This window comes from Bos grunniens, chromosome 9 (genome assembly GCF_055505025.1).
Source record: "Bos grunniens cultivar Pamir isolate PY7600 chromosome 9, Bosgru_T2T1.0, whole genome shotgun sequence".
Lineage (NCBI taxonomy): Eukaryota > Metazoa > Chordata > Mammalia > Artiodactyla > Bovidae > Bos > Bos grunniens.
In genome coordinates this window covers 44,761,366-44,789,291 of record NC_141173.1, presented here as the reverse complement: position 1 = coordinate 44,789,291, position 27,926 = coordinate 44,761,366, and the positions used below count along the sequence as shown (strand labels likewise).

Below are 27,926 nucleotides of genomic sequence, written 5' to 3'. Positions count from 1 at the left end.
CAGCTTCCTCTGCAGGAAAATAAAGTGTTGGGCTAGGTCTGGGGTCCTCAAGGCTGGAGGATTATGAAATCCCCTTTGGAGCAGAACGGTGGCAGAGGGGACATCTTTCTGTCTTTAAACAAATTACAAGGGTCTTATCTTTCCCCCCACCCTCACTGTCTGTTTGGCAGGGTGTTCAAAAGATTTCACTATTAATTCTGTCTCTTCCTAACTCACACTAGCACATAAAAATTAAGCTTCTACAACCTCGAATCCTCGCTTAGAAAGGATGAGAAGAAATGCCAATCCCATTTTTAATTAGAAATCATTCTTCCCTGATCTTTTGCTGAACACTCTGGGGCTTCAGAGAAGTAGAGTGTGGCAGGCCCAGCCATGGGGCACATTTTTCCATTCCTTGGAGATGGTTCCTGCTTATGCGGGCTCTCCTGGGCTCAGGGCTGCTCTTCCAGCTACTGTGCTTCTCATCAGCCCACCTTTGTTTTTAAGACAACTTTCCCCTTTCAACTCACTCTGCTGAAACATCCACTCTGCAACCCTCTTTTGTTTGTAAGTCCACCTTGGATCTCCACTCCCCACCTTCAGTGTGATTTCTCCTCCCACTGGAAGGTGCCAGAAGCAAGCTTCCGTCCCAGGTCTTCCTCCCCCTGTGTGACTGCTGCTCTTCCTCTTCCGTAAATGAAGAGAAGAGGTAAGAGGAAGCTGAGTTTCAGGATGGACACCTTTCCTGTTGCGCTCTTACTCCCTTATTTACAGTTCCTATTTTGTCTTCTGTTTGTTTGTTTTATGTCTTTGTCCCATCAAATGCAAGATTAGGAAATGTTTTCCGGTTTCAGAAATGATCTTCCTTCCTGTGTCCTTCCCCGCCGCCTTTTCAGACATTTAAATCCCCCTCTTGTCTGACTATTGGAAAAAATAGATACATAATTAGGAAGAAACACCAATATTGGAAACCCACCTTGTTTGCCCCATCAATCTCATAGGAACGATTATAATTGCTGTTGTAGTTTATTAAGTGACTGGATGTCAAACTCAGGAATAATTTAAACATATGTAACTGATTCAATAAGAACACAACTGTATGTCTGAAGGCTGAAAGGACACTTAGGTAGGATGAGACACAAGTGATTCTGTCAATCCTGAAACCTCAGACATTGTGTGGGTTTTATAAAGTCCTCTGGATACTTACCGGTTCTTTATTCCTAAGAAAGGGAGGGACCTCAGCTTTGGTTCTTCAATGTACTTAATTTCTGTTTCCCTTATTTAAGAAGTCAAAACACTGATCTCATTTCAAAACACCCATGGTCCCCTAGGATTACCATCCCAGGGTTTAGGCCCTGAATAGGTTTGTCCAGAGTCTTGGAGTTGTGAGCTGTATCACCAGAAGGAAGCCTGGTGCTATTTTTAAACTGATGCAACCCATCACTGAAACATATCATACACATATCATACCAATGACACATACACTGCATTGTAACATAGCATGTGTCATACATACATTCTCTCTCACTCACACACATCCTTGCCCTTCTTGTCCGGCTTTAAAAAAGGAAGGCAGCCAACATGCCGAGCCCAGTGATTTGAGTTGAAAGGCTGTTAACGTGTAAAAACCAAGTGCCCTTAGTGCTCAGCTTGGCTTTGAGACGTGTGGGAGGGCTTCAAAGCTGTGGTGCCCCTCTTTTAGAGCTCAGACTTGCAGTTGGTCCCCAAATGTTTACCAGCAGGAAGATGCCTGACTTACAGGAAGTGGGAAGTGGGTGTGGGGGGTAAGGGTGGGTGGGTGGGTAGGGAGTGGGGAGAGGAGGGTGGGGGGTGTTCTCTTGATGTGGTTAGTCTGTCATTGACCTTGTTTGGGTAGAGCAGGAGTTGAATTAGAAAATGAAAACACGTTTCATCTTAGGCACATTTCATCCCATTTTTTACTTTCCTTAGGAAAAAAAAAATTATTTTTTTCCCCCAAGTGGAGTCAGGTCTCCAAATTTGGTACTCAGTTTCCTTTCATTCTACAAGAGTCTTCTCTCACACTCATCTGGCCGCCTACACGGCAACTCCCAGACCACCGAGGATGGGCCAGGCCCAGTAGCTGAGTCCGAAGAGCATAGACTTTTCAAGCCGTTGTGATGACACCATCAAAGGGAATAGATAGGGGTTTCTGAGAGCCCAGCTGTTCAGATCATTTATGATTTTGCTGCCATTGTGAACACTCTTAAGGAGAGAACTCTGCCTGAGAAATGCTGATTAATAAAGGTAACTGAGGTTGGCTTTTTTTTTTTTTTTTGGTGTTCTAACAGGGAGGGAAATAATATAGTGACTAAAAATGCACCAAGGTATTACTTAGAAATGAACATTTTGAGACTTAATATTCCAGACAGTGGCAGCCTCTGATAGCTCTCTCTGCACAGCAGTACCAGTGCTGACATCTGCCTGCTTGTCAGCTTTCTAAATGCTATGCTCGGGCCTTCTAGAAGCGGGAGACCCTCTCTTCTCCTCCAGCACTTTTGTGCTGGACATACCTAGGTGTGACTATATGAACCTACTTTTTCTTACAAGGGGGCTTGCTTCCTTCCTTTATCCTTTCTTCCTTTTTTTTTTTGCAGCTTTCATTTTAAATTATATTATGGCCGACCTTTGACTGCTATGATTACAATAAAAATGGTCAGGTTTGTGCTTTTGGTATTATTGGAAGGATTTTCTAGTTCAACACTCTGTGTGTCTTTTTTCTTGAAAGCTCCAATCGTGCCTTCTCCAGCTCAGCTGGAGCACCTGGAACTAATTTTAGGGTTGCCTGGCTAAGCCCCACACTGGTATTTGAAGTTTGCGTCCTCCCTAGACTCAAGCCCATTTCACCACCTCTGAAGGTGAGTGCAGGCTGATATTAATTAACAGTGAGTTGATTCACTGGCATCTTCAAGTCATTAAAGTAAATATTTGGTTTAAAATAGCCTCTTCCCATCTAAACTATCCAACTTTTTGCCCCTTTCCTTCCTCCACTGTGGTTGACTCACCAGCCCTTGGAGGGTGTATATGGCCTAAGAACAGTTTGATTCTAAAAGGGAAGTGAAATACTCTAACATCTGCAGGCGAGACTGACTGAACAGCAGGCCAGCCTTCAGTGTGACTACGTCGGGGTTTTTTTGCCCCTTGTGGCGCTGACTCAGCATCAGTTAATAAACCCTCGCGAGAAGGCTGGATTTCTCTTGTTTAATTATCATCTTGGAGCTTTCTGAGAACTCTTTAACAAATTGTTCATTCAGTTTTACACCCCCTAGCACATCTGCCAATTCAAAGTCCTGTTTCCTCTGGGTGCTAGCGTCCCCTCTGGCCTAACATATAATCACAGGTCATCAGGCAGTGATGGGGACTGTATTACTTATGTCCCCTAGTGGGAATTTAATTGTTCTCTACTACAGAAATTGAGGAAGGATTTTAGACACAAACACCATTTCCTGCCAGATAATCTTTTACCTCCCCTCTACCTGCCCACTCCCCCCGCCAAAAAAATTCTAGAAATGTTTCCTAAAAGAGAGAAAAGAAATTTTAAAGATAAATATTTTTATGGTTGAGTTGGGCTTTGTTTGGCTTTGTTTCTTCCTGTAAACAAATACTCACATGTCCACTTCATTGTATGACTAAGTTGGTATCATTAGGTTGGGACTGGGTGTGTGTACGTGGGGGTGTGCATGTCTGTCGGGACGTGGGTGTGTATCACACGTGTATTTAAATGTTAGAAAAGACACTGCAGCCTAAGGTTGAAGGAGAGATGCTTTTAAAAATCACCACGTATAGAAAAGAAGCAGGAATAGTGGGAGACTTGTGCTACAAAGATCTAAACAGTCCTTGTAATGGGGTGTCTGCTCTAAATGGACCCTTTGCATGATTGTTTCTCTGAATTAGAGGATTCCTTGCTGAAGGCACAAGACCATTGAAGGAAGTAAAGCATCTGGTTTGTTTTGTAATGAGAAGCAGGAATGCAAGGTCCACGCTCTTAATAATAAACAAACAGGACATTGTATGCCATCATCACAGGATGTCCTTCCTTCAACAGAGGACTGACCCGGGCTGGAGGAAAAGCCGGACAGGGCTCCCAACGAAGAGCCCCACTAATTACTGCCTGTGTCTATCTTCCACTTGGAGTGATCAGTTCCACATTCTCTTTAAGAAACAGATTAATGCTCTACATTTTGCAAACACACTCCTCTGCCTGTGGGTTTTGGGGAGGGGAGAAAAGGCAAAGAAATTTCAATCTGTAGGATGATAACTTTTTCCTATTTCCCTAAATAATTGAAAGAGGGAGGTCAGTTTTACTAAGTATGAGCTTTAATAATCAGGAGAAATGGACGCTTACAAATTTTGGGGCGGGGGGGGACGGGGGCGGGAGGAAGGAGTCCTTTATTTCCCAAGCAATAGCTTGAGGACTAGACAGCTCCGTCTTATTTCATAACATGCAAATTAATTGCTCTTTTTCACGTGTTCTTTTCAAGTAAGTTTTGTAAGCTCTCTAACTGGACCTAGGCCGAGGAACTCCAACAAGTTTAGATCCTTTTTAGGTTTCCCTGAATTTAAGGAATGTGCGCCCCCTCACAAAGCCGCAGCAGGAAGGAGGGCGGTCTGGAGTCTTTAGAATACAATACAGTCCGAGTCTACGCGGAGGTTAAGTGCCTTCAAAGGGAAGTCACGATTCCAAGTAAATGTTGAAATTCAGATACGGAGAGAGGAAGCTCTGGGCGCTCGCGGGCTGGGGGGAAAGCCCTAGACTGAGCTCGACGCGGCTTGGCCAGGTGCGGCCACGCCCCCTCTTCAGGCGACTGGTAGGAGTGAATCACGAATGGGAAATCTGCAAGCTGGGAGGGGGTAAGGGCCGAGCCGCCGGCCGGGTTAACACAGACTGTAAGCGCAGCCGTGACACTCGGCCCTCCAGTGTTGCGGAGAGGCAGAGCAGCGCGGCACCTGTCCGCGCCGGGAGCCGGGACGCGGGCGCGGGCGGCCGAGCAGAAGGGCACCGCCGCGGTGCGCGCCAGCCTTCGGCCCGGAGGGGACGCGGAGCACTGCGGACTGTTTAGGCATGAGCGACATTTATCTCAGATGTTGGATATTTGCTTGGAAAAACGTGTGGGTACGACCTTGGTAAGGAACTTGATCTTGTTTTTGATTCTGAAATTGATCTGAAAACTTCGCCCCCCCCCCCTCCTCTTTTCGGCTAACGTAGTCTCAGTATAAACCAGAAATGCTTCTGCTTTAGGGCACTTAGCACTGTCAAACATTTATAAGACTTTTTCCTTATGAATCATTAACCCTTTCAGTTCTAGGCATAATTGTCAGTTCATTGAAATTTCAATAGTGACTCCCGCCCACCCCCGTCCAACAAAAGTAACTATTCCGCGTTGGCTTAATTTTAAATTTTGGTTTTATTTTAACACTTATGTGGCATCGTGACTGTACGTGTCGCAACTACGTAGACTTAAGCACGTTTGTTTCAGTCGTGACTGAGGGAAGGACAATTTCGCATCTGATTTTTAAAAAAGGGGGGGGTCATTATATTTAGAGAAGAAACAGAAGAATGGAAAAGCCACCCTGAAGGACTTGGACAGTGTTGTGTTTACATTCTAACGAGGACACGTTCTTACATGGAAATAATACCCTACTCCTTTTTAATACGTTCCTACTTTTTCCCCCAACACGTCTGTATGGGAAAACACTGCAGACGTTGTTTACCTTTTTACCCCCTCTCTCTCTTTGGAAAGCACTTTTCCTGCGTGTGAGGGGGGGATTTTCGGGAATACCCTTATCAGTTTACAAGTGGAAGCAGAGCTTGTCTTCTGAGTCTTCTATATTTGTTATAACTTTAGTTACAGTAAACTGTAGCCCATCAGTGACTTCTGGGAATTGGTACACTTTCAGATTTAAATGGAAAGTGCTATTTGTAGCTGAGGGCTCCTAAAGGAATTCTCTTTAGGGAATTCTGTTGAACAGTTTTATGTTTTGTTTTTGCTTTTTCAATCTGGCATAAGATACCCACAATCAAAAGAAACTGTGGGGAGTTTGCCCCCTGCCCCCCACCCCCATCTTTCCTCGTCTTTTCCTATGGTCCAAATGATTTCTGAAAAGCTGCAGCTCAGTGATGCTGGCAGGATGCAGTCCTTTTCAGTCTTCCATGTGAGAGGATGAAAGAGATCGCGCTGCAGAGGGGGTGTGGGGGGGGGGATAAGTTGTTTTGAAAGTTGTTTTGAGTTGGGAGCTGGTGGGAAAGTTCAGTCTTCCCCATTTGGAAAAGGCAGGCTGGGTTCCGCTCCTGCACCACACGCGCTTTCCATTTTTAGCTTCATTCAGAGGCAGACAGAGCTCCTTCCTCTTCCTCTCCTTGTTTGTGACACTTTTCTGAGGCAGCTTTTCCACAGCGTTGAGGGTCTGGCAGCCATGACCCCAGGCGTCCTGGGACAGAGGACTGGGCGCCCACAACATTTTTCTGCTGTGAGAGGTAAAGCCTGGGATTGTTCGGAGGTGGTTCTTTTCTTTTTAAAACTTTGTCTTCCAGTGAGGTTGCCACACTCTTTGTTGTTGTTATTGTTGTTAAAGGATAGCATTTAAAAACCTTGCTTCTCCAAGGCAATCTTTATACGGCTTTTTGGCTCTTACTCAACTGTACCGAGCACTCTGCATCTGCTTTTAAAGTCTTCAGACGACTGTATTAGTCATAGCCTCTCAGAGGAGCCACGGGACAATGGGGATTAAAGGCCTTTCCCTTCTCTTCCAGGCTGCCCCCAAGTGTAGCTCCAGTGCTGTGAAGGTTCCAGGGTTGGCAGAGGGGACTGAAGGGACCATGAAAATGGACATGGAGGACGCGGATATGACTCTGTGGACAGAGGCTGAGTTTGAGGAGAAGTGTACATACATTGTGAATGACCACCCCTGGGATTCTGGTGTGGAAGGAGGCACTTCGGTTCAGGCGGAGGCTTCCTTACCGAGGAATCTGCTTTTCAAATATGCCACAAACAGCAAAGAGGTAAGCCTCTGGTTTCTTGCTGAAGAAGATTGGCACCTGATGCCAAATCTCCCTACTTGCCCTTGAGGCCTTGTATATCTGTGAGAATCTGTAAGTATCAGTAAATAATTGATCACTTAATTCACTTCTTTCATTGCTTTCTCTTGCCCTAAGTCTGTCCCTGCTTATTTTCTCCAGCTCTTGACTATTCCATATTAATCAGTAAACAGTTAAATTTTTTGGCAAGTTGACATGTCTTAGAAAAGCCGAATTGCAGCATGGGGTGGGTGAAATTGTCAGCAGCTTCGAGAAAGTTTCCTGACCGCTCTGGACTCACTGGCCCTCATCACCCCGTACAACTGCTTTGGAGGGAGAAAACTTTTTCTTTGAGAAAAATGTTTTTCATGTTTCTTTTGTCTCCTTTTGGTCATGAGATGGCTTTAGTCTTTTTTTAACGAGCCAGCTTTATTAGCTGGGTTTCTAAAATTATTCTCAAAACCTTGACGTGTTTATGAACAGAAGTGATGGTGTAAATTGAGAAGAGGTTCATGTAAAAGTGTCCTCTGTCCGGGTGACTTCAGAGCTAACCACTGTTTATCTGCAGCAGCTCCTTTGCTTTGGCAGGGCTGGCAGGCTGATTCCTTCTTAGCCTCTGAAGTGGGTACACTCTTTGTTGTTTCAAAGGGGTTGAAAACCCAGACTTGGAATGAGCAAAGGATTTGTGTTTACCCTTTTATATAATGATTATAGCAAGGCGTGATGTTTAGCTGTGAAAAAACTTGCAGAACCACCTCTTGTTTTGAGAATTCAGCTACTGCAGTTGCTCTCGTGGGTCGACTGCAGGGCTGAGTTGAAGGAATCGACCCCACCACAGACTTAGCACCACCATTCCCGTCACTCACTGTCAATCCTATCACTGCCTTCAGAAAGTCGTGAAGGGCGGGGGGGGGGGGGGGGGGGGGGGGGGGTCTTTTGCTGTAGGAGTCCAGAATTCCATCCCGAGACTATTCATTAACAACCATGTCAAATCACTTTCCTCCTTCCCTAAGGAACAGTATTTGAAGGCGTTGAGAGCTGATTTGGGAAATACTTTGTCTCTTTCCTGTTGGTGTGTCTGAGTTTAGTGTTGTTAGTGAGGGGGTGACACAGCTGTCTAAAATTAAATAGAGCAACTCTGCTTTGGGTTTCATTAAAACTCAACTCCCCCCCACCCCCGCTCCCCGTTTTTCCTACTGGGAGAGAGGAGGCTGATTTCATAAAAAGCAAAATTTAAATTGTGTTTGTATGTGAACATTACCAAAAACTTGACCCCAGAAGTCAGGCTTAATTACACCTTTTTTGTGAAAGTAAGACCCTTTTCTATAGAAAGTCTCTTAGTTTGTGGCCCATGGAATCAGTGTAGGATTTGTTTGGGTCTGTAAGGTTTGTCTGTGGCTTTAAAAACTGTAGCATTTTTTTCCCAGATCAAATTTGACCAAATACTGGTCTGTTCCCAGATTTTAATTGTGTTGTGTTGCCCTGTCCAGCCGCTTGGGATTAAAATCAAGACCTCTACTCTGGTTCATCCTTGCCTTTTAGTTCTGTAGTATTGTCCTCATTTCAGCTCTTAGCCTGTCTTTCAATTTTCATCATTCTATTTAAAATAATAGCTAAATAGAAAAAACAATGCCCTTAGATCATTAGTCCAAAGTTCAAAAAACTAGGCACGGACTTAAGGTGTATACTTGGAGGCAGAGCAAGACTTGGAGCAAAGTTCTTCAGACTTTCCAACTAATGCTTCTACATTGTGCTACACTGGCCCCTCTTGGTGTCACTGTGGTTTTATTTATCGTCTTAACATACTTCAGACCAATCCTTTCTTAAGCTTGTTTGGCGTTTTTTCACTGCATGTGTAACTCCTTATTTCGTATGTTCAGCACTGAAAACGCATACGGTACCTGTATTCCTAAGGAGGGTCCTTCAGAACAAACCTAGTAAGAGGCCAGGGTTCTTTTATTCTATTTTCTCCTATTTGATTTTACCGAAATGCTTGAAGAGAACAGTATGTCTTTAGTCCTTCATCATAAAAGTCAGCAGGAAACCAGCTTAAATGTAATAATACTGGCTTAAGCTCCCTCTGTAATGCGTGCCTGCTTTTCAGTTTCTCCTTCCTTTTTGCCTTTTGGAAAAGGACAGCTCCCTCAAGATGGTGAAAGAGAACTGTGAAATTGAGCCATTGAGAGTATGATAGCTGCAAACCAGTTCTAGGACAGGAACCTTCAGAATGGATGAAATGTTTACATTATCATTATTCAGTTCTTTCAGTCCCACAAGGCGTGGAAAGAGGAAAAAAGCCTTTGTACGTGTAGTTTTTATCTGACCGATGTATCTTGCCCTTCTTTAAATGTTTTCATTTAAGTAGCAGAAGATGTTACATTATGTACTGATGTGCTGACATCCTGGGGATTTTTTTTTTAACAAGACCATTTTTCATTATGAATTTGTGCTATGTGTCAGCACCTTTTTTTTTTTTTTTTTGGTTTAAAAACAAAACATACAAACCGTATTTCTGATCTTGACCCTCATTTTTAGATTTAGTTTAGAATCATTTTGCACCTTTAATGAGGCTGTTCTTACTTCCTATTTCCAGAACCCAAACCAAATATAGATGTTCTATTCAAAAAAACTTTTAAAACTTTTTAAACTGCTGGGTTATTCTTTTAGGGGGATTTTCCCCTTGATCTCCTGAAATAATCTACTGTGAATACTTGAACACAGAAAGATTGATTTAAACACTTCTGTTCTAGAAGCCGTAGCCTGAACTGAGGTTGCTTGCGTTGAATTCAGAGGCTCTGTGGCTCTGAGCCTGAACTCCAGCATCATGTGGCAATTAAACATCAGGCCGATGATGGGGACTCAGTGTCCATTTTGATTGAAGTCCATTATTAAGTCATCTGTAAAAAGTATCTCGCCATAATATGCAATTCCCTCTTCACACTGCCTTTTATTGGGAGACCATGTAACCAGGCATTTCCTTTAATATAAAGATAATTAAGGAAACTTTCCAAAAACATCTCTTTCCACTCCACCCCCTTTTAAAAACAATGGAGTAAAGTGCAGGCTGAAGTCTTGGTTCACTGCAGAGCACTAACCATCTCAATGCAAATATCCTTGTATTCAAAATAGAATTTTAATCTAATGAGTCATTTCTTTTGAGGGGGAGGGGAAGAGGTAGCTAGTAATTAAAATGATTTTAATATAATTTGGGGTGAGGATACTTATCCCATCGTTAGACCTGAATGATATTTCTGCTTGAAACTCAGTGAGATTCATGTGTATTCATATATTCCTGAAGAGGGAATTCGCTTTAAAAAAAATTATTCTCCTTTCTATCAAACTTTGATTCAGCACTCCTAGTCCACCCGTACTAAGTTGTGACATCTTCATTTTGTGAAATGGAAAACAGGCCCTATTTTTTGTCTGCAGGTCTTAGACTTCAGGGTATGTTGTGTAACTGAGGCTGTTGATAGATCTGTAGGGGTCAGCCCAGCACAGAGCACACAGCTGGGAAGAGCGGGCAGGCGGGGAAGTGTGAAGGCCAGCATCCTCTCGCTGGGAGATTTATGGGAGGCACATAGGAGTCTGGGCCCAGCAATGATGCTTTAGGACCCTGGTCAGTTCCAGTGAAGTTTCCTTCCTGAGCTTAGGTGAACACATTCTTAATTAGTCCTTCTAGTTCTGGGAAATTCAAGGCACACACCAGGTTTCCCTACATTATGTGCTGGCTCCAAGGATAGAATGTTGTTGGTTGTTGGTTAAGATTCACATCCAAATCTTTCCAGGGCCAGAGGGAGAAGTATGACTTAGTCTCTTCCCATTAAAAACTACCCTGGTTCTGATCCCCGCTGTAGTTACCTGACTGAGCTCAGGAGTCTTAGAGCTGGAATCTTAGTTATAGCTCTTATGTCCTCTTTGAATAATTTCTCAGATAAGGATCTGAGATGAAGGTGCTGATTGTGAGATAGGGTGCTGAACTGGGAATGGATAGAGATAGTATATGAGCTAAACGGTTCCTTCCAGCCTCAAAATTCTGATTTGGTGTCTCTATTTATTCATGTGTGAGTATATAAGTACCCAAAGCTCTATGGATCACAGAACTTAAAATATTAGTGTTCTGTCTCACTTGTAAAGATAATCTGGTATTGAGGCTCTTTTATTTGTTTGGGACTTGAGGATTTCTGCAGACCTCCTTTTCCAGACAATTGTTCTCCTATCTTGTCTGGTGAGTTGCATTTGTATGGCTATTGATGGCAGGAGCTCTTTAATGCCCTCTCATATCTTCGCCAGTGACTTGCCTATGGCTGCGCTCAAAGATGTTTGGTGGCGTATGTCTTCTGCAAATTCTTTTGTAGGAACAAGTTGCTAGTTGACTTCTTTCGGACCATAAGAAAGTGTTGTGTATTTTCTTAGTGTAAGATTGATAGCTGAATACGAAGCCCATTGGTTAAAGAATGGCAATTCAAGAGAAAAACCCTGACCTCGTTGTCATACTACTTGTTGGTAATCAAGCTCTGACTCCCAAGACATTGTCTGCAAGAGACTATAATTTAAAACAAAGTTGATAAACCAGTTGAGTACCTTTTTTAAAATTACTGCTTTAAAGTGGATATGTTGAAAATATCAACTGCTTATTATTGGCTCACCAGTGAATGCCATTATTTGTTTTTCCTGTTTGTCATTTTAATATTATGGAATAATCACTCAGATATGAATGCCAAATGATTTCTGTCATAAAAGCCGATTCCATGAATTTTTCAAATTCATTTCAATAATACATAATAAACAGTAACCTCTGAATAAGTCTACTTAAGCTTTAGGATGCGTTTTAACTCAAGGCTGTTATAAGGTACTCCGCAGAGCTATACTGCCAACATATACCAATAACGATGAACTGTTATTGAAAGGGCAGATAGATGTAAATGAGGCAGAGGAGGAGAATGAAATGAACATCTGCTTTTTTCAGCTCTTGCCAGAAATTCATAACGGACCAAAAATAACACTCTAGCTTACCAACCTTGTTTCAACTTGTGTTGGGTATAGGAAATTTTCTTTTTTTCTGTCTTTCCAGTCTCGGTATGCTCCATTGGCTTGTATATTGAATATTAAATTTTTAAAATTAATTTTTAAGTCATGTATATGAGAAAGACTGGTCTGTCACAAGCGTGTAGGTGTGTTCTATATCTTTTTAAACAAAGATTTCGGTTGTTGATGAGATTTAATGAAGTATCAGTGTATATCAAAACCAAAATCTTAGATTCCACTGCAAACATTTATTGATTCATATATAAAGGCCTACCATTTCAGGTGCACAATTAGAAAGGAGCCACCAGGAATAATAAAAACTGGAGATAAATATGTTTTTACCTCTCCTCTTGGTCCATATCAATAAGGCATTCAGTAAGTGATTTGTAGGCTGTTTTGGGTGAAAAGAAAATCAAAATGGGAAAGTGAGTGAATAAAAAACAAAATGTACTGCACAGTGTTGTAAAGGACTGTTACAGAGTTCTTTTGAATAATGACGAATTGCTTCCTGATTCATGGTTGGTGACTTTTTTTTTTAAACCCCACCCCCGACCCCAAGAAATTTACCATCAGGGAGGAACTGGTATAGTTAACATGTTTCTTTTTAGCAAGGCCCTCCAAAGTCAAATGTGTGATCCATCCAGTCTAACAAAGCCATTTCCTCAATCTTAGAACCCACAGCTCTCCTAGGTATAAATTCCATTTCAGAGGAAGACTTTTGACCACCGTTGAGCAGAAGATGCTAGAGAAGAGCAAAGTTACTTGAAAGAATTTCCTTCTACTAAAGAGAACTTACAAATTATAAAGAAAGAAAAAAAAAAAAACCTCATCTGGAATGAAAAAAATATATTATGTTTTGTTTCTGGTTCCTTAGGCCTTTGTGGAACAACCAAAGAACATTACTTTGGTTTCTGAGGTTAAAACTATTTTATTCCCCTTAAGCACACTGTGTTTATGGTTTGAGGGAGAAGAAGAAATAGGAAACTAGGAGCGGGCTAAAATGGTCTAACCTTGACTAATTCTGCAGTATTCGAAACTCATCCTAAAATGGAATAGTTTTACCCACTCTGTTCTTCTAGCATAAAAAGTATTAATAAAAAATATTGGACCCTCAGTCACCAGAGAACTAGACTATTATACTTGGCTGAATATTTATTTGCTTATCATCTGTGAGTTTAACAGATAGTCTTCCCCAAAAGTCAGGCTCGTTGTTAATTATGTAGGCACGATTAATGTCTGCTCTCCATAGCACAATTTTGTTATCATTGGTGGTATTACCATTTGACAATTCAACTCATTGAAATGAAAAGATCGATTCATATTTTACTGTTGAACTCACTGTTCAATGTGTTTTACCCCCTTTAGATTACTGGAGTGGTGAGTAAAGAATACATACCAAAGGGAACACGTTTTGGACCTCTAATAGGTGAAATCTACACCAGTGATGCAGTTCCCAAGAACGCCAACAGGAAATATTTTTGGCGGGTAAGTAGGGAAATTTTTCCCAACTCATTAAGTATCAGGGGGAAAAAATGAAACTAAAATTGCTGGGTCACTTCCTTCTTCAACTGTCCTGGAGCTCCCCACAATATTCAGGGTCCCCACGGACACAGGGAATTCTAAGCAATTGTGACGAAACGGGTTAAAAATTCAGCCTGGGAAACACAGCTTGAAGGTAGTTGGGGTGAAGAGGTGGTCTGTGTGAATCTTAACTTTTTGCGATTCATTGGAGTTTTGTGATGAAAGGAAACAGTTTGCTGCTTGCTTCAAGGGTAAGTTCATTTGCATTTCTGTGCAAGGAAGTAGTAATGAGTCACCAAGTCTTAGATTTCACCCCTTCTTGATTTCTTGCTGACTTAACTTTAATTGAGTGGACGAGTAATCACAAATGAATTACCTTGAAAATAAATGCCATTTAGGAAGGATGGTACTGGAGGAATGGAGATGGACTACAAGACTCATCCTGTTTAAATGCATCTGTACCATGAAACTGCTGGATTTGACAGCACATAAGTTATTCCATAGTGTAAGGAAGATGCTTACAACATTCAAGAGGATAAACTTCCCTTTAACATCCCATCTAGTCAATCCAGTTTCCTTTGGAATATCACAGTTAGAAAAAAATCTCACAGGTGAACTAATTAGATAGAATCTTTAGGTAAAAGACCCTGGATGAGAATGAATAGAAAAAAGCAGACTGTTTTCCATTTGCCCATCCATCTCTCTGGATACTCCGTTTCCTCAATTAGAAAATAAATTTAAAAGCAATTATATGTATGTATGTATATAGACTTGCATAAAATGTACATGATTACTGGGAAACCTTTATTGAAATTCTTTCAAGAAACAGTTGCATGGTAGCAACAAAAACTGTATTGTACTTACTTGTTTAGTCGCTCAGTTGTGTCCTATTCTTTTGTGACCCCATGGACTATAGCCCACCAGGCTCCTCTGCCCATGGGATTTCCCAGGGAAGAATACTGGAGTGGGTTGCCATTCCCTTCTCCAGGGGATCTTCCCAACCCAGGGATTGAACCTGTATCTCCTGCATTGGTAGGTGGATTCTTGACCACTGAGCCACCAGGGAAGCCCATATTATACTTATTCTGGTCGGATTTACCTAGAATGCTTATATTTTTTGGACAAGTATTTTTATAAAAGACCTATATTTTGTGATCACCCAGAAGCTGTTCCTAAGAAACAAGCTTTTAAAAAAAAAAACAAAACAGGAAGTTTTGTATTTTAAGAAATCTACTTTACTATTTTCTGAACAAAAGAGATCACTGAGAAGTTTCCACTATGAATTGCATGCTCAAAATTTAATAATTACTCATACTTAAAATACATTTAATACCTGACTAATAATGGGTAAAATGTGAGTGCACTTTTGCCTTTATTGCCAATAAGGTCTTCTGAGAAGTGAGCCATAGATGTTTGTAATTCTTGAGTCTAAGGTCTGAATTAAAACAATCCAGCACAAGTGTGGTTAATGCAGGGTCCTTTCCAAAAAAATGACAAATATTTAAGAACCTCCTATCTCTGTCTCAGTTCCCTAGTTTATTGAAGATTCACTCTAAGTAGCTGAAATGCTTTCCCTGAGAGGATTTATTTGAATTTGGTCCTTCACATGCAAAGGATACTGTAGGAGATAACTCCCCACATGTTGTTAAAAGCATCCCGATTTTGTTGGCAGGAGTATGAACATCTGTTGTGAGGAAAGAAAAAGTTTCATGCAAATTACACAAAGAAGAGAAGGGATGTTCAAGTTGAGAAACCAGTGACATTTCTTGTAACTGTGCTATGAGTCAGCACGTTTTTAATCTTCTTGATAATATATGGAAATAAAGTGAGGGTGATAGGCAGCAGTGTTCATCTGACGTATCATTATTTTATTTTCTTGTGGGGGTGTGTGTGTGTGTGTGTGTGTGTGTGTGTGTGTGTGTGTGTGTGTGTGACTTCATGGCATCGACATTTCTGTTTTTAAATGAGGATACAGTAAATTGTAGTCTGTGGAAGACTGACTGGAATCAACATACCCGTAGCTTTAGAAAGCAGTTTCCGCCCAGCGAAGAGTGCAAGAGCGATGGAACCCCGTGTTCCTGGAAGTTTGCACATCAGAGTAAACAAACTTGAAAACCCCTCTTGATAGCAGAATTCACCCAGCCTTGTTCCATTTTCTCTTAACAAAACACACCGCAAAAGCTCTCATAAGCTGCTTTGATGAAGCCACATGTATTTCCCCCTTCACAATTTACAGGAAGTTACTCTTAAAAGAAAGTGATTCTGGTGTTTACTGCCTGTGTTAAAGGGACAGAGTTCCTTTTTGTCTCTGATAACGTTTGAGCGAAATACAGAAACACTTTAGAGATTAACATACTCAGTATGTGACTAAGAACAAAGCAATGACCTGCTGTCCGGTTAGAGCAAAACTTCTGCTGTGAATCATGCCCTATGACTTGGAGCCTCCAAGTTGCAGAAAACGAGGTACTGCTTGTATATGTGTAAGGATCTTTCTTAAGTCTTAAGATGAGATGGGTACATCTTAAAAAGAGGGAAAGAGAAACTTTCTGGGGAAGGTAAAGGGTCTGTTTATAAAGTCGTTTCAGTAAGACTTTACCTTTTTACTGAGTGGCCTGAGGATATCTGCTAACCAGAAGTAGTAGTAACTTTAGGACAAACTTTGAATTCCTCATTTTGTATTGCTTTTAAAGAACAACACCGTTTTTTCCTCTTCTTCCAAAAACAAACCCTATGGCTCTGTGAGTGGTGTCTTAGCCACCCCCCTCACAGATAAGAGGGTTCCCTCTCCCTTCCTCAGCCTTGAAAGAAAAGCACAAGGCCGAACACATTCATCAAGAGGAAAAGTGACTTCTCAGTAGACTGTCAGATGCTGGCTTCTGTCCCAGTGTTCACTTTGTTATGGCAGGTGAAGTTCACCTTGGCCCCACCCAGCGTTTCCACAAAAAGGCAAAGTTCCAAGTATTCATATGAACAAGTGTTACTGCTGGACTAGGAGGCTTGGGGGTGGAGGATGTTTGCAGAGTTTAAGCCTTGGGCGGGGGTGTAGGAAACGGGCAAGTACAGAGGCCATAGAAAAAGCTGAGAGACTCAGTTTGACGTACTCAGTCGGGTTGGTCTAATACCTAGTGACTCAAAGCATTAAAAGTCAGAATGATCGGAACTCAAGCCAGCCCTGCTGCCTGTGCGCCATTCACTCTGCTAGCAGATGGAGTACTAGGTGCGGCAGCTCCTTAAACGAAATCTTGGGTTTCATTCTTCTGTAGGTTTTCCCCAAACATGAAAAGACCCTAAAACTGAAATGGAAAAGGTAACTGATAAAGCGTGCCTCCCGTTTCCTCCCTTATTTCTGCTGATTCAAGACAACTCCGGCTAAACTGATTTCCTTTTCTAATGAGGCAGTCAGGGACCAGAAATCACACTTGCTATGTGCTGGCAAGCTTTCCATTGCATTGGGGGCTTTATTTTCCACGTCTCTCTTCTCTTTTGCGCAGATCTATTCCAGAGGGGAGCTTCACCACTTCATTGATGGCTTTAATGAGGAGAAGAGCAACTGGCTACGCTACGTGAACCCAGCGCACACTGCCCGGGAGCAGAACCTGGCCGCCTGTCAGAACGGCATGAACATCTACTTCTACACCATTAAGCCCATCCCTGCCAACCAGGAGCTTCTTGTGTGGTACTGCCGGGACTTTGCAGAAAGGCTTCACTACCCTTATTCCGGAGAGCTGACAATGATGAATCTCAGTAAGTGGATTACAGAAAAAAAAAAAATTAAAAATGCCAGTAATGTCAGTTCTGCCCCTTTGCACTAATAACATGTTGTTTAATTACATGGCTTCATTTGATGGGCCAAGTAGGTGGCTTAAACTCAGCACTGGGAAGAGAAAAACAATTTTTTTCAGTCTCTACTCTATTCCCTATAATGAAACTTGATCATTTAAAAAATACTAAGAGCAATTCTGAATGTACAGGAAGAAATAAAGGTCCAATGTTAATCTGTCCAAAAGGAGGCAGGTAGGATTATATTGTAATAGAGATTAGTTCTGACATGCCAAGGATGAAAGGTATAGTTCCTTGTTTGTGGTAATTTCTCAGTGCTTAAAATAAGCTTTGAAATGTAGATGCACATTTGGTTATCAAGTTATGGTCTGATGTGAAACATAATTGTTTTAGAAAAACTTGGAGCTATAATTTTTCAAATCTTATTCGAAATGGATAACCCTGAAGATTTTATATCTTCGCTTCCTTCCTTATGGTAAAAACCTAATTATCTGATCTCCTGATCGGTATTACAGTAACCACCTATCACTTTTATCTTAACAAATTTTCAGTTCCTTAGGTTTATAAGCTTTTACTTTTCTATTGGTTAAAGTTACTGTCGTGACCTCTCTGCAAAGGGCTACTTTGTTTTAGTCATTCTCAAGTGATCTCTAGGAATGATGTAAGATTTACCATAAAATTCCAACCTGTTGTAACTATAGTTGTATGTTCTCAGACTGCTTTTAAAGCAGGTTTTTAAAATCCGCTCCTTTTGGTTTCAGAGTTTGGCATCTAAAAGCTGAAATTTTTGTAACCTTTTGTTTTGATCTCATTTCCAACATAAGGAGAAGTTGGAAGAACAGTACAAAGAATTCCCAGAAACACTTTACCCAGATTCATCAATCATCCATATGCTGTCCCATTTGCTTTATCTGGAGTCTAAATTGTTTTAGTTCACATTTTGGCCTTTGGGACCTTTGGGATGAATGTTAATATTAACATAAATTAGAATTTGACTTAAATTTTTAGCCAATTAACAAACCAATTACTTATCCTAGTCAGGCATAATCCAACTCTATAGCTATTTGGTACTCATCCCAATGATCTCCCAATGATCTCAAGACTATATTTGTAGTTTTCTGAAAAGCTGAGGCTATAAAAGCTTAAAGACCTCTACCATAATATCTTTACATTTGTGTTTGTGGTCCTTATGTACACACATATAGTTACCCTTGAGGTTTGGGGAAAAAACCTTGAAATGTTTGGAAACAAATTGGCTTCCAGCTTGAGCATAGTAGGTATAATCAGGTCCTGGCCAATGGTGGTGGGTCTTTTCCCTCATCTCTCTAGCACTTGCAAGAGTCCCATTATTTCACTAGTACCCAGCATCCCAAGAGCCCTTCTGCTCTTCCACACTCTGTAGGTGCCAGGCCCAGTGGCAAAAGGCAACTTACTCTCCAACAGGCCATCTCCCAGGAAAATGTGCTGCTGCTTCTTGAGGGTCTCCTCACATTCCTTGAGCTTCATCATTCATGGATTCGGAAAAAAGACTTTGATTTTTTGTTTTCTTTGAACTGTAACTCCATTTTAAATGACCCACCTTGGTGACTTTGCAGTAACCACAAAGCAGTTTTTTCACATACATCCCTCACCTTCTTCCACACAAAGAAGGGTCCTAAAGGCCTTGAATTTTTATTCCCCAACAAAAGGCTTCAGCACAGAATTTTCAGGTTCAAATGGTTATTTTTTAAGCTCTGAAGGAACAATCATGTTCTCTATGAAATGACACCTTTGTTCCCTCAAATATCTGTTGATGTTTATGCAGAGTTTTTTCTAAATGGTGGTTGAACATTTTCAGGTACCCACTCACTGTCCAGTATTTGTAGTACAGAATGAAAGTTCACAATAACCAGTCACAGTAAGCCAAGACTTTGCTGCCTGTTGTGAAACCAGTTGTCTTAGGTGTGGTAACTGATGATTGAGATGCTGATCAGGAAAATTTCCACTATTTCATCAGGTCTAAAAGGTAGATTGTGTCTTCAGATGAGTTGTGTTGGGTTCCATGTTTCATGCACAGTAGAGGCCTGTATCAGAATCTCTGTGAGGGCTTTAAAATGGCAGTGATGGTTCAGTTGGTAGAGTTTTGAGGAGAACAGATTTGAAGAAAACTGAAGTCAAGAAAAATAAATAGCCAGAAATCACAAATAGTTATTAAAAAAAAAAAAAAAAAGGAGTAGGAATTATTAGGTTTAACTCTTACTCTCCCAAGGTTGTGTGGTTTTTTTTTTTTGGTATTTTTTTTTTTTTCAGTCTATCTAACTAACCCATCTAGAAAACAGTTGACCAAATTATAGACTTCTAAATGTTAATCTGCTTTCTCAGTTTCAGTTGAAAACAGACTTTGTTTTGCCTACTGCAGAACTTCTAGGTTCTTTCTTATAGTCTTGGGGGTTCTTATTATAGATCGAAAATGTGAGTCGGCATAATTAAGCCATTCAGAGCCTTCAGAAGCAGTTCACTCTTGAAATGACTCCGTCCGCCTACAGCCATTAAAGAATTAAGAACAAAAACAGATCTTGATTTTCTTTTTCAAGTTAACTCAAGCTGCTGCTGAGTGGGAGAGTCAGAAATGACACCAGCTCCACTGATTACTCAGCTACTGAAGGATGGTTTTTTTTAATATATCTTCATATAGACTCCATGAGGGCTTCCCAGGTGGCACTAGTGGTAAAGAACCCATATGCCAATGCTGGTAGATATAAGAGACGCAGGTTTGATCCCTGGATCAGGAAGATGCCCTGGAGAAGGGCACAGCAATCCATTCTAGTATTCTTGCCAGGAGAATCCCATGGACAGAGGAGCCTGGCAGGCTGCAGTCCATAGGGTTGCACAGAGTTGAACACGACTGAAGTGACTTAGCACACACATGCATAGATTCCATGATTGACACATTAGAACACCTGAGGGGGGCTGACATTGCTCTCCAGATATTGTTTTTTTTAATAGGAAATAAATGTGTTTTTATGAAGGTGTAAGATAGTGAGCATTTATCGTGGAGCTATGATACGCTAGGTACACTCTGCTCAGTATTTTGCATAGAAAATAATAAATTCCAACTTTTCTTGTTGTTGGCTCGATTGTTAGCTTTGCAACAGTTCAATAATTGGATTATGGAGGTGCTCAGCAATAACACCTGACTATAAATAGGAGGGCAGTGCTATGGACAGATTAAAACTTCCTGCTTATAACTTTAATTTATTCAATATTAGAACCCAGAGAGTGTGGAAGCTACTAGAAAAAATTAGGAGACTCAGATGTAATTTGCCACATAACAATGGCAGAAAGTTGTGATGGTGAAGCTTCTGTGTTTTCTTTTTTTTTCGGGTTACGTCTTTTTTTTTTTTTTAACCTGAGCCTATATGGTTGCCTCCAAATCATTCTTTTTTTGCCTCAAAATCCCCTCCTGTGGCTGAGATGCCTTGCCCATCAGTTTTCCAACTTAGTTGTCTCTCTTCCTCTACCATTTCAGCTTTAAAAAACAAAAGTGACAAGCTGAACTTCCTGCCCGCTGAGCCTCACTGAAAGACTGGTATTGGCCTGATAAGGGGGTATTTATTTTGGTTTAGTGGCCTCAGAAATCCCTCTCCCTCAACAAGCTTTCCATCACTGCCCCCATCACATCTTCCCTGATAGTGTCTGGGCTGTGTTTATTCTGGGGCTTCGGGCTCACCCGGGAGTAACTGATAACAGCCAGCAGAGATAACATTCTGAGGGGGCTCTCAAACTGGAACCGAATCCCTCAAGCCTGTCAGCCTAGAGAATGGATTTGAAGAGTTCAGACTCTGGAGTCCACAGAGTTCATTTCTAGACCTATCGGGTATCAAGCCTAGAGTTCTTCCTCCATTAAATCAAGCAGGGACAACAAAATGATGCTTTTACGGAGGCTTAGCAAGGTCCCCCAAGCCTGTCCTCTTCTAAGGCTGAGGCCAAGAGCTCTCCTGATGGCATCTATACAAACCCACAGCTGATCATCTCTCCCTACACTGAGGGCAGGTGTGCAGGCTGGAGTGCTTACCAACCAACAACCAGAGCTCCAACCAAGCAGCTTGTATTTTACTTTTGGTTTCCAGGGAAGGCTGAGCAGGGAGTGGTCGGTTTTCCCAGCTCTGGGTGGTTGGTGTCTTCCTGAAAGCATCTTTCGTTCTGCGTGTTTGGAGGGAGCAGTGCTGGCCATGACCTGGAGAACCTGTCGTAAACAGGCTCTGTTTAAGAGCATTGCTGCTGTTCCTAAACAGTCTGTTTACCGAGTAATAATATGCCATCTTTTGGAATACGTGTGTTCATCTTCGCTGCCTGTTTTCTTTGGTGCTCTAAGTAATTGAACTGGCTCGCAAAGTGCCATTTGTGGTTTGGCAGCGATGACTATGTAACGCCTTGTGATTCCGGGGGACAGCATTACTGGGAGCCTGGTGAGACCCGGAGCCTCAGTGAAATTCTGGTGGTGTCAGCAAATCCAGAGGAAGGGTTTGCATCACCTTGCTAATATGTTTGACAGAGGCAGTTTGAACAGGATTTTATCAAATTCGTATTAAACAAGAATGGAGGTGAAAATTGATGACTGCTTATTACTTGAAATGAGTCTTCATCTTTCACATCTAGTTCACAGGGTGTGCTGATTTCCTTTAGGTAAACTGTGACTTTTATTAACCTGTGACACCCCGCACCCAGTATTTCGTGGAGGCACGCTCCTACTCTAGGTTGAACAGGACTGTTCTATCATGAGGATTTTACCAGTGGAAACAGTCATCCAAACGATGTTATTCATTTGACTGATGCCACCGGTGACCCGGTTTTGCTGAGGAGGAACTGGAGTGGCATGAGCCTTCCAGAATGAGTGGGTGTTGAGAAGCCAGGTGGCCCTCTTGGGGCAGCTGGGGCTCAGGTTTGCTCAAGGAGAGAGCAGCCTGGGCAATGTCGCTTCAATTTTCTGTCTCCCTCTGAGTAATCATCTCCCTTTCTTTATTTCAGCACAAACCCAGAGCCGTCCAAAGCAGCAGAGCACTGAGAAACATGAACTGTGCCCAAAGAGTGTCCCGAAGAGAGAGTATAGCGTCAAAGAGATCCTAAAATTGGACTCCCACCCTTCCAAAGGGAAGGACTTGTACCGCTCCAACATTTCACCCCTCACTTCAGAGAAGGACGCGGAAGACTTCAGGAAAAACGGGAGCCCGGAGATGCCCTTCTACCCGCGCGTGGTGTACCCGATTCGCGCCCCGCTCCCGGAAGACTTTCTGAAAGCACCCCTGGGATGCTACGGGATGGAGCGGCCGCCCTACATCACTCACTCCCCCATATCGTCCTCCACGACGCCCAGCCCCTCGGCGCGCAGCAGCCCGGACCGGAGCCTGCAGAGCTGCAGCCCGCACAGCAGCCCCGGGAACACGGTGTCGCCGCGGGCCCCCGGCCCCCAGGAGGCCCGCGACTCCTACGCCTACTTGAACGCCCCCTACGGGGCCGCCGCCGAGGGGCTGGGCTCCCTAGCCGGCTACGGGCCGCCCACCCACCTGCCGCCCGCCTTCATCCCCTCCTACAACGCGCACTACCCGAAGTTCCTGCTGCCCCCTTACGGCATGAACTGCAACGGCCTGGGCGCCGCCGTGAGCAACATCAACGGCCTTAACAGCTTCGGCCTCTTCCCGAGGCTGTACCCGGTGTACAGCAGCCTCTTGGGCGGGGGCGGCCTGCCTCCCCCGGTGCTGGCGTCCGCCTCGCTCCCCAGCTCGCTGCCCTCGGAGGGGGCGCGCCGCCTGCTGCAGCCCGAGCACCCCCGGGAGGTGCTGGTGCCCGCGCCGCACAGTGCCTTCTCCCTCCCCGGGGCGGCCGCCAGCCTGAAGGACAAGGCCTGCACCCCCACCAGCGGCTCCCCGACAGCCGGGACCGCCGCCACGGCCGAGCACGTGGTGCAGCCCAAAGCTACCTCAGCGGCCGCTGCGGCCCCCGGAGGCGAGGAGGCGGTGAATCTCATCAAGAACAAAAGGAACATGACTGGCTACAAGACACTCCCCTACCCGCTGAAGAAGCAGAACGGCAAGATCAAGTATGAGTGCAACGTCTGCGCCAAGACTTTCGGGCAGCTCTCAAACCTGAAGGTAGGCCTGGCTGGCGTGGTCACCCCCTACCCCCACCCCACCCCACCCCCACCCCCACGCCCACCCCCCGATGCTCGGTCTTTCCCCGGGAGGGCACACAGCGCGCCTGGGTACTTAAACCTCTTGCAGGTTGTTGATTGCTGTTTCCTCCGTGTAAGACCCAGGCATGGCATCGTGGGCCAGGCAGCTTGGGACCTGTTACTTCCCCTCCCCCCAGTATCTGATTAATAAACATCTGGGGTTTGGGCTAGAGGATCAGTGTGGAGTCCCTGCTTAGGCTGTGAGTTTTCTTTAGCTCAGACACGACAGAGTGTTCTGAAGCCCACATTGGAGTTTGATTTGTTCTAAGACTTCACCTTGATGCTTAAGAGGTTTGCATCCTAAATGCCCGGAGTACTTGAGCCGGGATGTTCACTCTTACAGCCTGCAGACTGGGAGCCAGGCTAATGTGTTGTGGCTTCTTCCCAGGTCCACCTCAGAGTGCACAGTGGAGAACGACCTTTCAAATGCCAGACGTGCAACAAGGGCTTCACTCAGCTCGCCCATCTGCAGAAACACTACCTGGTACACACGGGAGAGAAGCCACATGAATGCCAGGTGGGCAGTGTTTTCTGGGTAGAACTTTCGACCTTTGTACACAGTGTCTCAACAGTCACCCTCTTGGTGTCCTAAACCAACGTAAGAATTCTGCCTTCCTTCGGCTGCTGATGAGATGACACAGCCGGCTTCCACTGGGTGGACAATGGTCGGGGAGGGAACCACCACCCTGTGGGAGCGTCCCCACTTCGCCCTATTCACCTTGCGCTGCGGTGAGGGGCCACAGGGAGTTTTCTTTCCCCTCCCAGTTTGTCCTGCGTGGGTGGGCAGCTGGCACCTCCCCTTGGCAGCTCTTAACCTTCTGGTCTCCATCCTCCCTTCTCTGCCTCCCTCCCCACACTGCAGGTTTGCCACAAGCGATTTAGCAGCACCAGCAATCTCAAGACCCACCTGCGACTCCACTCCGGAGAGAAACCTTACCAGTGCAAGGTGTGCCCCGCCAAGTTCACGCAGTTTGTGCACCTGAAACTCCACAAGCGCCTACACACGCGGGAGCGGCCCCACAAGTGCGCCCACTGCCACAAGAGCTACATCCATTTCTGCAGCCTCAAGGTCCACCTGAAGGGGCACTGTCCTGTGGCCCCGGCCACTGGGCTGCCTCTGGAGGACCTGGCCAGAATCAACGAAGAGATCGAGAAGTTTGACATCAGCGACAATGCCGACCGGCTGGAGGACATGGAGGACAACATCGACATGACCTCTGTGGTGGAAAACGAGATTCTGGCCGTGGTCAGAAAAGAGAAGGAAGAAACTGGCCTGAAAGCGTCTTTGCAAAGAAACCTGGGAAATGGACTGCTCTCAGGGTATAACCTCTATGAGTCAACAGAGCCGTCCCTCCTGAAGTTGCCTCACAGCAACCCACTACCTCTGGGACCTGTAAAGGTCAAAGAAGAAACAGTCGAACCTATGGATCCTTAAGATTTTCAGAAAACAAAAGGTGTTTTGTCTTGTTTCTTAACTTACGACTTGGCGAGTCAGGGTGCCTGTCGCAAGCGCTTGTACATAATTCCAATTCTGCAAAGCTCTCCCTGACGGCAGATGGTTTCCCTCACCTCTCTGGAATTAAAGAAGGAACCCCAAAGTTACTGAAATCTCAGGGCATAAATGAGGCAAAGACAATATATATACCTATTATATATACTTATTTACACCCCATCTATATATTTGAACCTGTTGTATTTTGAATATTTGTGTGAATATGTTTGCATAGCCTCCCCATTGCTAAGACTATTGCCTAGCCATAATTATTTTTTCAATGATAATCCTTCATAATTTATTATACAGTTTATCATTCAAAAAGCAATAATTAAAAAAAGTTTACAATGACTGGAAGAATTCCTTGTAATTTGAGTTAAGTGTTATATTTTTGTCTGGTGGCCATTCTTTGTAGATAATTTCTGCACATCTGTTTTAAGTATCTCAAGATTTAATAAACAGATACATTACTTCAAGTCAACCTCCCTCTATAATAATGGTTTGAAAGTGAGGTTTGAGTATTGCCAAAGTTAGGCAGTTGATGTGTTCATTCATAGGATTATATTATTTGAACAGCCTTGTATCATTTGAACATAATTTGGGGGTATGTTTGCAGAATTACCCAGTAATAGGTGGAAGAAATAAAAACCTTGTATGTTTCTGTAGAGAGTTCAGCATTCCTGCCCCCAATCACAGATTTACCAGAAAGGTGATAAGGCGTTGCCAGTCTGTCTCCCTCTTCAAAAAAACAGGGTTGTCCCATCCCCAAAGTCATGTGACCATTTGCAGTGGCCATGAGACTTTAGCATCCCAATGTATTATCTGAAAATGTGAAGAAGACAAAATGCCATGTTTAAAACCACTGCAAAATGTTTCCAAAGCACAGGTGGTTTTGTATGGGTGAGGTCTGGGGGCATGAGTCCAGGTGTTTTTGTTGTTGGTCTTTTGTTATTACGTCAGAATTGCACAAGCATGGTGCTCCACCAGGAAGGATTTGAGTTAGATAGGCTCAGGCCACACTTTAAAAACCAAAAGCCAGAAAACGGGTATTCTCGTTGTCTTAGGGTCAAAGCGGGTAATGAACATTCCTGTCCCCAACACATCAGTTGTATTTGTTTTTTCTGTGCAACTCAAGACTTTCCTCAGTATTTGTGTTTTTACATTTTATGGTTAATTTAATTGAAGAAGAAAGGGCATTGCAAAGTTGTTCAACAACAATTACCTCATTGAGTGTGTCCAGTAGTGCAGGAAGTGATGGCATCTTTAATGATTTGCTACTCAAGAGGAGAGAGCACGTGTGCACCAAAGAGATGGAATGCATCCCATTCTGCCTCGTCCTCTGCTAAGCCCAAAGATGACACGTTGGCATTCAAGGTGTAGCGGACAATGATGTATATTTATAAATCTATTTATACCACTATACCATGTATATAGAATATATTTATAACCACTTAAAATTGTGAGCCAAAACATGTAAAAGATCCTTCTTTTCCTAATGGCAAAAAAAAAAAAAAAAAAAATCAAACCCTTTCTGACTCTTTGCTTAATTAGCACTCGATGACCTCACAATTACATTGGTGAGCTTGGGCACCCCCTTGGTATTATAAGAGATCCTAAAATCTTGGTGCAAAGGTGGGGACTGCATAACAACCAGGGAGAAAGAGACATACCTTTTTTAACTATTAAGGACAATCTAAGATGGCTTTTTTTTTTTGTCACATTCTGATGTGGTCACACCCAAGTCCCAGAAATAGAAATCCCATCAACCACTGTAACTTTTCTCTCTTCCTCTCCTTCCTTCTTAAATAACTGATGGATCACTAATCAATCTGGTTTATATATTCAGCATTTTGGTCTGTGGCAACTAGTATCAGCCTACAGAAGAGAACAACAAATTTAGGATAATCCAGGGAAACCTAAGAGCCTTACTGATCTGTTCCTTTAAATAATGAAACTGACAGTTTTTTTTTATATTTTTTTTAACAGTGTTTGACAAACAGTCCTTGATTATAAGTAAACCAAAGCATCATACTGACACTGACATCAAATATTTTCTATTCCCCATCACTCATTTGTTCTCTTTTTTCCCTCTCATGCTTTCTCGTTAGTGGAAATTTTTACTGAGACCTGCACAGTGGCTTGAGACCCCGTAATTCTCTACCATCTGACTTTCCCTCTGAGGCCTCTTACATGTGAATGTTGAGCCCACAATCAAGAGTGGTTTTGTTTTTTTCTTTCTTCTACTCAAAACTGACCAAAGTTACTGGCTTTTTACTTTGCTAGAACAAACTATCTTATGTTTACGTACTGGTTTACATTGTTATTTATGTGCAAATTGTCAAAATGTAAATTAAATATAAATGTTGATGCTTTACCAATGCTTGTCTAATGTCTTGAGTGGAGGGTGAGGGAGCAACACCTTAGCCATACTGTAAGGGTGGCCTTAGAACAAATTCCGAACGTGACACAATTTGCCTCCATCCTGCTCATGTCCCCACCCCCATCCTCCGTGCCCCATAGAGATGATTCCCTAGTTTTCCCACCTCCGTTGGTGACTGCATTTGTCAGTGATCTGACAGGGTTGATCGCTTGCCTCTCATAAATCGACAGTGTAAGATCTTTGTCTTTAATTATGGGCCATAAAAATGTCCTCTAAGAAAAGCATTTCAAGCATGAGCCAGCTATTGTTTGCTTTTGTTGGACTTTTTTGTTTGTTTTACTTAGTTGATGGGCAGTGGGGTGGTAGCGAGGTGAGGAAGACTTGGATTAAGTCCAGAAATGCCATCCTAGCCTTGATTCAGGATGTATGTGTGTGGACCCAGCCAGTTCATGGGTGAGGGGCTCTGGGGAGCCCTGGGAGCCTGAGGAGCATTTTACCCATTGGTGGC

General features: G+C 43.1%; 1 protein-coding gene across 3 annotated transcripts; it reads left to right on the top strand.

Annotated features, from left to right (window-relative positions):
• The first annotated feature begins 4,839 nt into the window (after positions 1-4,839).
• PRDM1 (PR/SET domain 1) lies at positions 4,840-27,412 on the top strand. Of its 3 annotated transcripts, none has more exons than XM_086317518.1 (7): positions 4,840-5,121; positions 6,749-6,997; positions 13,403-13,522; positions 17,050-17,302; positions 22,346-23,466; positions 23,935-24,063; positions 24,409-27,412. In XM_086317518.1, the coding sequence occupies exons 1-7, from the start codon at positions 5,080-5,082 to the stop codon at positions 24,979-24,981; spliced, it is 2,487 nt and encodes an 828-aa protein (XP_086173644.1). In that variant the 5' UTR covers positions 4,840-5,079; the 3' UTR covers positions 24,982-27,412. The 3 variants fall into 3 exon arrangements, with proteins under 3 accessions (XP_086173644.1, XP_086173646.1, XP_086173645.1); XM_086317520.1 differs by lacking the exon at positions 4,840-5,121 and adding an exon at positions 6,349-6,495 and having other exon boundaries at positions 24,409-25,514; XM_086317519.1 differs by lacking the exons at positions 4,840-5,121; positions 6,749-6,997; positions 13,403-13,522 and adding an exon at positions 16,708-16,865.
• The last annotated feature ends 514 nt before the right edge of the window (positions 27,413-27,926 follow it).